At 42.9% G+C, this 12468-nt stretch overlaps 1 protein-coding gene across 1 annotated transcript in view; it reads left to right on the top strand.

Annotated features, from left to right (window-relative positions):
* Positions 1 to 12468, top strand: part of LOC104618373 (latrophilin-3) — a gene marked incomplete at both ends in the record, with an annotated part of 132536 nt that overhangs the window by 54915 nt on the left and 65153 nt on the right. Inside the window, one exon of the mRNA XM_010283948.1 lies at positions 3368 to 3477. Coding sequence (XP_010282250.1) covers positions 3368 to 3477 — 110 coding nt within the window. The remainder of the gene's footprint in view (positions 1 to 3367; positions 3478 to 12468) is intronic.

The following is a 12468-nucleotide window of genomic DNA, read 5'->3' as shown; positions in this document are numbered from 1 at the left end:
TAAAAAAGGTGACTGTATTTTTTTGGCATACAGTTATGCTAGGGCCAGTGATGCAAATAGTTTCTGCCCGGTTGGAGGGGAATCTAGCAAGATATGCAGAGCTGCCATTTCTAGTGTAAAGCTAAGGGAGTTGGGTAGTGTTTCTGCGATTGCCCTGTAGAAGAGACAAATTTATACTTGATCTGATGCAGTGCTGGTTCTCACTGTGAACTGTGGCTCCAGTTAGCAAAGGTCTTCCTTCAAGAATGGAGAAAAAAAGAAAAAGGAGGAAAAAGCCACCTCCAAAAAACCCAAAATAAAAGCAAGGGATCTTTGTTGCATTGACTGGAAAGGTCAATACCCAGCATCGAGCCTCACGACTTGCAGGAGTTTGGAGGGAGTATTACTAAGACCCAAGTGCTGAGAAATCCCAAGATTCAATGTTCAAAGTCCCATCATTTACAAAGAAGAGCCCATGGGCTGGTTTGCTGGGAATGGAGTAAGGCATGTTTACATGTTTGGTTTTTTTCCCCTCTCTTTTTAAGGCTACAGATGCATCTTCTTTTGCACATCTCTTTTTCTGTGTCACTTAGTGTCACCTGGGCCTCTAATCTCTCTGGGAAGAAATATGACAAAACTGAAGGAACCAAGAAGCTGTTGTAAAAGCAGGAAAAAGCATGAGCAAGGGCACAGCAACCAGAGCTTTAATGATGAGTGTTTTTTACCTCTTTCTCCCCTTAAAATTTTTGTAGCCTGATGTTTGACAGTAATAGTTGGTTGAACAGGTATTAGGGTTTTTTCCTAAGGTTTTTAGTCCTAATTGTCCTCATCCCTTAAGTGTGCTGCAATGGGAACCTGCATGTTTCACCCTGGGGTGATAAAAGGAAACTTGAAATGCCAAGTGCCAGACACAGTTTTGCTGCCCATATGAAATGAGTGTGAAAAAGAGAGGAGGTTGAGTTTTTCTGGTTTTGGTGTGTGTTTTTTGTATAAGTCCTTTTTTCCAAATTTTGTGAGGTACTGACACCGCATAGTATTTGAGCTTTTATTTGGGAGTTTTTCATTTGGTTTTTTGTTGTTTCCCCCCCAAGGTGGCACTGACAATTTGTTCTCACCTTCTTTTGATTTTCTGTGCTAGGTAGACTCAGTCTTTGCCATCCCTTGATCCAGGGACATGCAAGGGGACTTCAGGACTTGCTAGAGGTGGGTGGGAAAGCCCATACAGAAACATCCCATGTTCCTCACTCAGCCCCTTGTATCATGGTGCTTTTACTCTCTTTGGTGATATTCTAGAAGGCAGCATGTATTTGGGGAAGTTAAAGCTGGTGTTCACAGCCTTCAACTTCTAAACCGAGTTTTTTGAAATGTTGGTTATAAACCTGGAGCTTTCTAGGTTGCATGCTTTTGCTTCTGTTTTTTGTGTCCAAGTTCTTGCATAAAAAAGAAATGGCTGCAAGGAAACACTTGGCCATTCAAAGCAGATGCTTCCTGACAGACAGAAAGAAAGAAAACATGCAGATGGATCCTAGGTGTGTCTGTTCCTCCTTCCACTTCCAATTCCTCATAATTTTGGATCCTGACTTGTGATTTTGAAGCTTCTCTTTGATCCGTTGCTCTTATTCTATGTAACGTGGCCAGAGCTGTCCCTACATCCAGACAAAGTATTGATTAGGCCAGTGCAACTGCTTTTTGAAAGGCACATTGAGCCCAGTAAAGGATTTTTGTTGAAAGTGAAGTTTTGGATGATGTTCAAAGTCTCTCCTGGAAGACTGCCCACTTGCATGGTCCAAGCTACCTGTGATATTCCAGCCAAGCCACCTGTCTATAAGTAGCAAGGGGGAAGACAACAAAGTTATCCTTCTTGTTAATAAAATTGTTTTTCTGTGTATATGATAAAACTAGTCACTTGCTGTGATAACTATCATCTTTCAGCTAGAAAACATGAGAACATCCCAGCCCTCTGGATTCTTATTATTATCCAGCAAAACAGCCCAATGAGCAAGCGTATCAGCTCTTATTAATCTTTCCATAAAATTAAAGAAATTATGGAGCTTAAGGCAGTCACTAATAAATCAATTTTAATTTATAGACTCAAATAAAATCCTCATTAAGGCTGACAAACTATGGCCTCAGGTAAACATGAAGCATTTCCACTGCAGACCTAAATGAGTTCTGCGCTGGATGTCACGGCTTCTGCCAGAAGAGCAGGATGGTCAGGGGTCCCATGTCACATCAGAGGCAGCAGTGTCTCAGAGAAAGTAAATGCAGTGGTCTAGCCCATAGGAGGTCTCTTTCTGGCATGCAAAGGCATAAAAATAAAGGATTAATAATCTTTTTCTCTCTCTCTTTTTCTCTCTCTTTTTTTTTTTCCTTTAAAGAAACAAGCAGATAGAACCACTGTTTGTTAAAGGCTGTTGCATCCCCAAAATACACAGAACTTGTACATAGAGGTGCTTGTACTACGAAAGCAGAGGTAAATGTGGGTTTCCACATGTGCACAATCAGTCACCCATGAACGTGAGTCATATGTGCCACAAGGAAAGCATCTCACAGGGCCCAACCTCTGTATGTGTGTGTCCTCTTAACCTGAAAGATGCTTACTGCAGTGAGCAGAGTCACTTCTTTCTCTGTGCGGTTGTACGGCAAGATCTGAAGTGAACATTGTTCTCACTGTTGAAAAAAAAAAAAATCATCTCAGGAGACACATTTTGCTGGGCAGGATGATTGAATAAAACTTAGCCATTTATAAGTAATGCAAGTGTGTTGGCCGTGTATGAAAAACGAATATTTTGGGGTTTAGACAGCTTATTTGGTGATTTTTTTTTTCACTCAAGTGTTGCTGTTTCTAGTTTTTGCTTTTCATTAAACAGCATTATTCAAAATGACTGTTTTTGTGGAAACACTTTATAAATATTTTGTAAAAAATATTTCTTACGACTGCTATGAAATATACAATGATTATTTTTTCCACAAATGTTGTTGGTTTAGTCTTTGCATTTCATTTGGTGGGGGATGCTGGTATTCAAGGTTAGTTGAGGTCATTATGATGGAGTTTGGGTTTCAAGAAGTACAGAATCACATACATGTAATCATTTTTTTTTAAATCTTCCTCTCAATTTGGTTTTAAAGATATACCTCCTCGTGCTGTAACAGCTGCTTAGAGGAGAAGGGGTTGTGCCACCATACCTCTTCTCTTTTGGCAATAAGCTGATGAAGACACCAGTGTTTGCCATCAGCCTTTGCGCGCTTTCTGGCAAGCTTCCCCAGCTGATGCTGAAGTCCTGGCTTCTGCATCTTCAATCCTGTTGACACTGGAGGGGCTGCTCAAGCTCTTGACCTGTCCTTCTGTCTGGATTGTTTTCTGACTCTCTCTCTTCTTGTTTTTCAGATGCAGTAATCGTACCCAATGTGCAGTTGTGGCTGGCCCTGATGTGTTTCCAGACCCTTGCCCTGGGACATACAAGTACCTGGAAGTGCAGTACGAATGTGTCCCTTACAGTATGTGTCTTGATATATTTGCATTTGTTTCTTTAATAGAGATCTGATTTATTGTGGAGACTGGGCCAGTCTTGAGCTTGTCTCTTGTTGCTCGAGGGCAAGTAAATCCTCAGTGACAAACCGTGTACCTCATATGAGACTGAGCTGATAAGAAAAATTGTCCTCTGTGCAAGATTTGTGCTTAGGTTAAAAATGCCCTAAAATACCCTAAAAATACCGTAATAGTGCCCCACATTATTGTTGTTCAGTGTAACGGTGACATATCACCTTTTGGAAAACACTTGGGAAGCCCCATGAGTGAAAGCAGACCAGAAGAATGAAACATTATTGCTAGCTTTTAGGGTCTCTTTCCAGAGTTTTACGCTTGTAATTGTATAGCAGTGCGCTTTGACCGACCTACGTCCATGTAATTGGTGACATTTGATAAGTGCCTTAAATACAGTATTGTATCGCTGAGGAAGTAGAAAGCTAATGTTTTGGGAAATTTGATGTTTTATGGTAGAAAATACTAATTCCTAAGCTTGCAAAGTTATGAGGGCAAATTACAGGCAAGCTATTTAGCCTGAATTTTTGAGGGTACAAAGACAGTCATTTGGGATTACAGCAATATGCGCCAAATGGAAAATGTCAGAGCTACAAAAAGTTAAGTGTACCTCAGAACTTGCTTTCTCTGTTGTGGTGGGCTGACCCTGGCTGGATGCCAGGTGCCCACCCAAGCTGCTCCCATTCTCAGCTGGGAAGAGAAAATATAACAAAAAGCTCGTGGGTCGAAATAAGGACAGGGAGAGATCATTCAGCAATTACTGTCACAGGCAAAACAGACTCAACTTGGGGAAAATTAATTTAATTTATTACCAATCAAGTCAGTAGGGTAATGAGAACTAAACACAAATCTTAAAAACACCTTCCCCCCACCCCTCCCTTCTTCCCAGGCTCAACTTCACTCCCGATTTTCTCTACGTGCTCCCCGCCATTGGCACAGGGAGATGGGGAGTGGGGATTGAGGTCAGTTCATCACACATTGTCTCCGCCGCTCCTTCCTCCACAGCGGGAGGACTCCTCACAGTCTTCCCCTGCTCCAGCAGGGGGTCCCTCCCATGGGAGACAGCCCTCCACGAACTTCTCCAACATGAGTCCTTTCCACAGGCTGCACTTCTTGCACCCACAAACTGCTCTAGCATGGGTCCCTTTCATAGGGTCACAAGCCCTGCCAGCAAACCTGCTCCGGCATGGGCTCCTCTCTCTCCATGAGTCCACAGGTGCTGCCAGGAGCCTGCTCCAGCGTGGGCTTCCCATGGGGTCACAGCCTCCTTCAGGCATCCACCTGCTCCAGCGTGGGGTCCTCCCTGGTCTGCAGGTGGGGATCTGCTCCACCGTGGAGCTCCATGGGCTGCAGGGGGACAGCCTGCCTCATCATGGGCTTCCCCAAGGGCTGCCGGGGAACCTCTGCTCCGGCGCCTGGAGCCCGTCCTGCCCCTCCTTCTGCTCTGACCTGGGGGATGCAGGGCTGCTGCTCTCACACATTCTCACTCCTCTCTCCGGCTGCAGTTGCACAGTTTTTTTTTTCCCCTCTTCTTAAATATGTTATCCCAGAAGTGCTACCACCATTGCTGATGGGCTTGGCCTTGGCCAGCAGCAGGTCCATCTTGGAGCCAGCTGGCATTGGCTCTATTTGACACAAGGGAAGCTTCTAGCAACTTCTCACAGAAGCCGCCCCTGAAGCACCCCCTCCCCTCACTACCAAAACCTGGCCACACAAACGCAATACATGTAGAAACCATATTTGTGAGACACAGTTATGGTCCTATTGTCAAAAATGGCATCCCTCAAAAAAGAAGTAAAAACAGTAATACTAGGAGTACATTTTTTATTAGCAGTCATAAAGGGCTGAGCGGTGAATAACAGCACTATTTCTAGGTTTTAAGTTTGAGTAGGCCAAAGCTCATAGCACACCTCTCAAAACAATAAAGCAGGTATGGTAATGGATGCTTTCAAGCCACAGAGTTGTATTGAGAGAGCAGCAGGAGCCTCCAATTTGCGGAAACCCAGGATTTGGTGCAAGGACGAAGAGTATCTTCTTCATTGCCTCGAGCATGAGCTGTAGGAGAGCAAATGTGGCTGAGAAACAACAGGCACGCTGTCCGGAGGAGAAGCAAGAACTTACAACCCATCGAGTGGTCCCTGTCCCTCACGCAGGAGGTGGCTGCCTGCCTGCGAGGTGGATGGAAAGTCTGTGTGAGGTTTTCCTTGTGAAACTGGAAGGTGAGGGATGTGGCTAAGACCACCTCTCTGAGCAAAGGGGACCCTCTCTGCTGAGGGACTCTGTCTCTGCTGGCAGGGGGTTCAGCATGTCCATAATTGACTTTTCTAAACAAAAATGTGAAGCTTCTAAATGTAGTGATGGAATATTTTTTTATGGGGTGAGCTATTAAACCCATAGAAAGAGTGACATGAGGGGCTTAGGATTTGCCCTAGTGAGCTCATAGGGCAAAAATTACCAGTTTGGAGTTATTCCATTCTGTGCATGGGGAGGGCAAGGTGGGTTGGTTTGTACTTATCATAGCAGGTTGTATTTATTTTTGTGATTTGCATGAGGTATACTGTTCCCTCCTGAGACGGGGCTGGTAAAGGAATAGTCATTACCTAGTACCCCTCTGTAGCCTTTGTTGCATATAAAACAAAGAGGAATAGTGGTGCCTTGTGAGAAAGATAATATGTGAATATTATGCCCCGAGGTGTTAATCAGCCCTATGTACAAGATGTAAAATAACTCTTGTGAGAGGTTGCTCAGTACCAAACATACAGTAGGGATTGAGTATGTTTTAATGATCTGAATGTGGGGAAAAAAACAACCACCACAACAAGCCATGCTGCCTTTGCAATTAAGTTAGTAGCTTTGATGGCTGTTTCCTCCATTTGTTTATGAATCAAATATAGTGCCTCTGTGAGTAGAGTTGGGGGTAAGGGGAATGAGGGGCAAGAACGTTGTAAAATAGAATCCAATCTCCTGGGCTCGTTGTTCTGCATTGCCTAGCAAATTTTGGGTTAAATCTTCATGCATTGTTATTCAGTGTAGCACCAGGAAAGTTGGTTGCATTCAGCTCAACTGTGTCCCTTCATCTGTAGACATGGAGTGGGAAACCTTGGGCTCCTTTCTATTTTTTTCGTACCTCAGTCTCTGCCTGGCTTTGTTACAGTCTCCATTTCTTCCCTCTGAAAATGGTCAGCTTGACTTTGCAGATGTTCCTTGCCAGAGCCCCAGGAGTGCCTCACAAGTGAAAGCCATCCAAGCAATGGGGAAGGTGTCAGCACTGACAAGGAGGTCAGCAAGGGTATAGTTGGACCAAAGCTACATCTGATGATTGAAATGTTTCCCCCTTGATGCCCTTGGTGATGCCTCTGCCATTTGCTGTGGGTCAGTTGGTCCCCTTGGGTTCTTGTCACCGAGCCCATGCGCTTCAGCCCCTCTAGCTAAATTTGGGCTGTTTACCCAAGTCCTTTCAGGTCCAGCTTTTTTAGCATTACTGCCCACACCTAGCATGTCTAGCATCATCACCTGGCATGATGCTTCACTGGAGGAGGGGAGTGGGCTCTACAGGCTCCCTGGCGTTGCTCACCACTGGAGGAGTGCTGGGGAAAACCATTCCTGAGCCACTGGCATTTGCTTGACTGGTGTCATGCACGGAGTCCTTCGTGAATGGTCACGTCTGCCATACGTCTGTCTCCTAAAGAAACACAGCAGTTGCATAACAAAGGAATTAATATTTCAGCAGCCACTTGTACTTGCATGCAATTCCAGCTTGCTTTGTCTGGTTGGATGGGTTACTCCTTATGGTTTTGAATTATTCCTTATGGATGAAGAGAGACACTTTAGCCAAGCGCTGGCTCGGCAGCAGAGGGGAGTGTGCATGCGTCTCAAGAGAGCAGTGTTCAGGAGTCTCAGTTTAACATCAGTTTAACAGATGTTGTTAGGACTGACTTTTAGGCACTTATGCTCAATATAGTGCTAGTGTATACACTCCCTCGAATTAAAATTATGGACGATTTAAAACTCTATTGGGTAGGCCACTCCTCTTGAGATTTTTTTTTTATTATTTATTTATTTATTTTTAACTTTTCCACCACTAACTTGTATCAAGAGGAAAGCATCCCCCTTTCTTCTCAGGAGGGGGAAAACAAACCAATTCTAACTTTAGTAGCTCATATATTTTTAAATCTCCTGTGCGTTCACTAGGGATACCCCTGACAAGGAGAGTTGCATGATGCTGCAGTTACTCTCAACATGTGGGGAAGACAACAGATGATGATACAGATAGCCCAATCCTCTCTTCATTTTCCTGATCCTGTAGTCAGTTTATGTGATGGCAGATGCTGTCTACAAAAATGAACCATCATTACAAGGACCTTTGGACTTTTCTTGCTGCCTTCTGACAATGAAAAGCAGGTGATTTCAGTGGGTGAAAAGATACCAGGCATAATTTGATAGGCTTCAGTGGCATCAATTGTCCTATTTTTCTGGTATCAGAAACAGTCACCAAATCAATTCTGTCTTCCTCCAAGCAGGCCTTGGCATGTGGTGTTCATTTCTCTGATACCTGCTTTAAATACTACCCCTTTTCTTCCAAAATACTGAAAATACTACTCCAATTTTCTTAAACTGAACTTTCTTTTAATCATTAATGACCAAGAGAACTTTTCCGTGGTTTTCTATTAAATATGTACTACTGCAGACCTGCAGTTTGCTATTGCCACAGCTGTGAACACATGACATGTTGTGGAGAGATGTCTGAAACAGCATTTAAGGCTGTGTTATGCTGTGTGTAAGTATGAGAAACCTCACTTTGCAAGGGTCCCTTTGATCCATTACTCTGTTGCCATTGTTGTTTTCCTGGTGCATCCATTCCCTGTCCCCTTCTCCCTTTATGCAGCAGTGTTAAATGGGTAATGGGAAGAGCAGTAGTGGAGGTGGTTTTGTCAAGCTAGGTCAACACTGTCATTGCAGAGCATCTTCTTCTGGTGCTTGTACAGTCCTGTTGTCATGGTGCCAGTACATCTAGGAGTGTAATTTTTTTTATTTCATCTTTGTGATGTGCTAAGGGACTTCCCATTTTACTCATGAGCCACCATAGAAAGCAGACGAGCAGTTTATCCAGTGCTGTACATGAGACTGGTGACGAGCAAGAAAGTCCAATTTTGCAAGACCAGTGCTGGTGGGAGAGCTGCTGAGCTAGTTGTCATTGTAAGCAGCCAGGTTTTCTATTGATAATCTGATAAATCCAAACCAACGTGTTGGTTTTCCCTATGCAAATACAGCCTTTGTGTGCATGTAATGCTTTACAGCTCAAACCATCCATGTTTTAGTAGTCCTGCATGTATTTCTGAGATGGATGAAGAGAAAGAACAACCTACTCAAGGCCGATAAGCCTTCCATTCGCTCTCCTGAGCACACGTGCTTTATGGACCACAGCAGCAGTGCTGCCATTTGTGGATGACACCCAAGTCAGAACAGGGAGAGGTTTTCCAATGTGTGAGCAGCTATCTCCTACTGGCTTTGACCGAAACTTAGAGATTGTCTGCATTTAGATTTTATTTCAGTTTTTGAAAAGGTGTGAGTTGAAAGCGCGGAGGTATTTTGGAGAGTTTTTTCTGTTCTTTTCCCCCTAAAGACAGCTGTTCAGGCTCCTGAAGATCCAGCATGGTGTTGGAAAGGGGATTTAGCTAGCTGAGTCAAATTTACCCTCAGTTTTTCCTGAGCTTTCAATTCTCCTATGTTCTAGGTCTTGGAGTTCACAGAGTAACTTGTGCACTGTTGTCCTTCAGAAACAGTCTGGGTTTTAATAGAGACTTTGAAAATTTAAGGTATAGAGCTGGGCAAAGTGGAAAAAAGATGGGGATGCAACAAGGACAAGCCCATTGCTCCATTGATGGAAAGGATGGCAGCAGCAGGAGGGAGCGAGATGTGTGCCTCAGGTGTGACATATCCCACTGCGGTGGTAACTTGCGTCACACCCAGGCAGCAAGTCTTGCACCAGCTCTTAATATTAGGAGATCTATTCAAAGGGCTGTTTCCTGCAAGTGAAAAATGTTCGTGGCTTCTGAGGAAGGATGAATTACCCTTCCTTTCTGTTTTTCTGAGTAAATAAGCTAACAAATGATATGAAGGCACTAAATATCTTTGTTGTTTACAGAGATTTTCCTGCTTCTTTAATGCTAACAAGGGGAAGGAAAACAACACTTGAGCATAGGTCATCATTTCGTTTCTTAAGACTTTTTTCTTTTTAAACATGGAACCTGAAATCACATTTTCCAATTGCTGTATTGATGGAAGGAAAGGTCATTTCTTTGCTAGAAATATTCCTTTCATTGCTGACAGAAGAGTAGATGGGCTCACATATCAATAAAAGTGAGGGATGGTAAGTGTGATGTGGGAACAGAATTCAATAAAGTTTTATTGTATCACAAGTGGACTGAAGTGCATTTAAAAACATTAAATGAAGGCTCACAATATCTGCTCCACTGGACGTTAGGTCAATAGACAAATAATTGAATAATGACATTTTTAAGAGAATATAAGCACCAGAAACCAAACTGATATTTTCATTGCTCCAAGATTGCTGGTGGAAAGGGAAAGATGGGGGAGAAGCTGTGAGAAAATGGCAATCTGAAAACAATTTAATGAGACTGCTTTTCCCAAGAATACGGTCCTTAATTATTTCTGGAGTGCTGTAAGACCATTATGTGGCCTCCAAGCTTTCCCTGTGTGCGTTTTCTTGACGCCTTCCCTATCCGTTGAGAAGAAGTGTTTGCCCACCAAAAGCAACGGCTGGGTTTTGTTAAACAAATGGACTTGAGGCTTCTGCAGTTTTCCTTTGCTCTGGGTTTTTGATATTTTTTTCTTTTCCCAAGAGAACTCGGTCCTCTGAGTCCCACTGGTGAAAATGGCAAGCGTTCCCAAGCGGTTAAACCCAGCTGTTGACACTTTGGTCAGTAATGAGTGAATTCCCCTCTGAAGCCAGGCATCCTTTATGTTATTTAGTTAAATAAATTATTTGTGTATATGGGCTAGGAACAATAAATGAAAAAAAAACCAAAACAAAACCAACCAACAAAAGAAACAAGAAAACCACATGAGACCTAACTACCCATTATGATTATTTCTGAGCAAAGAAATACTTTGTATCCCACTGACACATTGCCTTTCTTCCAAGGCATACAATTTCCTGGGCATTGTGGCCAAAACCCCACTTTTCTGTATTTGCTGAAATTCCCAGCTTTGCTTGTTGGTTCTTTATCCACCGATGCAGAAACAAAGGACGTGTTACTTCCCCTATTGGTCTCCTTTCACCCTGTGTTTGTGGGAGGAGTGCACCTATACAACAGCCACTTGGAAAGCACCCTTAATTAAAATAACCTGATATTACGGGGCTTTGCAAACCTGGAGGCTGAGCGTAGGTGCGTGCATGTTTTTCAAGAAGAGGAGGAAAACTGAGTGCTGAGAGCTTAGGGAAACAAAAGTGTTTGAAAACTTGAACGTAACCTGAGATGACAAAAAAAAGGACATTTTTTGTGAGGTATGGTGAAATATATGGCAACATGGTTCATTTTTGAATCAGAGCTGAGTTTGCTTTAAATTAAAGGAACAAGGTGATTTCAAGTGTGTGTGCCTGCACTACATACTCAGCAGGAACACTATGTTTTTTCTTGTGAGGAGCAGTTAGTTAAATATTAGGCAATCTCCATAATATGAAGGCCACCATTACCCACTCCATCTATAATTTCTGCCATGCTCCTGTGAAAAGCTAGCTCTTGCTGGTTCCTGTCATCTTGGTCCTTTTCTCTAGGTTGTGGGACACTTCATGACTCCCACTTGTGCCACTATGAGCCCTTGTGTGAAAAGCCATCTTTTATTATCTCTTCTCTCTTTTCTCTTTTCTGAGTGTTTAGCTGATCCCCTCCCAAACTAGCTCACCACTCCCCAGTCCCAGGCTTAAAATACTGAAATGTCTGTATTCACTGATACATTCAGTCTTTACACCATGCATTGGTTCTGAAAATTGTGTCTGCACACACAACAGGTTATGGTCCCATGTATTTTTGAGTTGCACATGCTATCTTTATCAGAAAAGTCACCACAGTGCTTCTGCTTAATTGTGTTAGATCTGAAATGCTGCAGGAAAAAAGAATTGGAGTCTGTTACAGCCTGAGCACCTTATGAATTTGTCAGCTGATCATGGGGTGTTTTATTGCACGGTTGCTGTCAAAGGCAGTAAGGACATAATTTGATGGACATGTATTAATACCACTTAGAAAAATAACTTGGTAGCTTACCAGCTGAACAGGTTGTTACGGAAGAGTCATAGCAGTGAGTAAGTGTAACTTCAGTCACATGAATGTTTGAGAGTCACTTCTCTGACCATCATATTTTAAAATTTCTCTCCTAATTAATCACAGAAGTGAGGTAAGCCTTAAAATGAGGTCTGACATTTAAGCTGGACATCTACAAGCTTCATAGTTGTTGAAGATCTTGCACTCAAGCACAGTGAAAATCAAAGTGTTGCAGGAGGTGGCAGGGGAAGAGTTTAATTTGCTCACAAGTAAACAGAAGAATGCCCTACTGTACACTCATTTTTCTCGGTCCTATTATAAGAATTTGATTATCTTCAGACTTTTCATTTTTCACTCCAAAGAAAAATACTTTTTTGCAACACTACAAAATGGCTTTTCTTAACTGAAGGCTGGACCCATTACATGATGGGTTACTACAAGCGGAGCAGCCAGCAGCGTGCTCTACTGACAGGCGTCTGAATGGCACGGTGTGTTGGGCTGCACGAGGTACAAATTAAACACCTGTGGTCTGAATGCCAAGTCTTAGGGCGAGAAAGATGTCTTTTTATTTACTTCTCTTTTTTTTTGATGCAAAATTCGGAGTTTCCTTTTCCGTTCATTTGGGAAACACTGAGCATCTTTTAGAGGTGTTGGACATGATGAACA

The sequence above is a fragment of the Phaethon lepturus genome, unplaced genomic scaffold (genome assembly GCF_000687285.1).
Source record: "Phaethon lepturus isolate BGI_N335 unplaced genomic scaffold, ASM68728v1 scaffold1253, whole genome shotgun sequence".
NCBI classification, from domain to species: domain Eukaryota; kingdom Metazoa; phylum Chordata; class Aves; order Phaethontiformes; family Phaethontidae; genus Phaethon; species Phaethon lepturus.
This window is presented reverse-complemented; position numbering and strand designations above follow the sequence as displayed.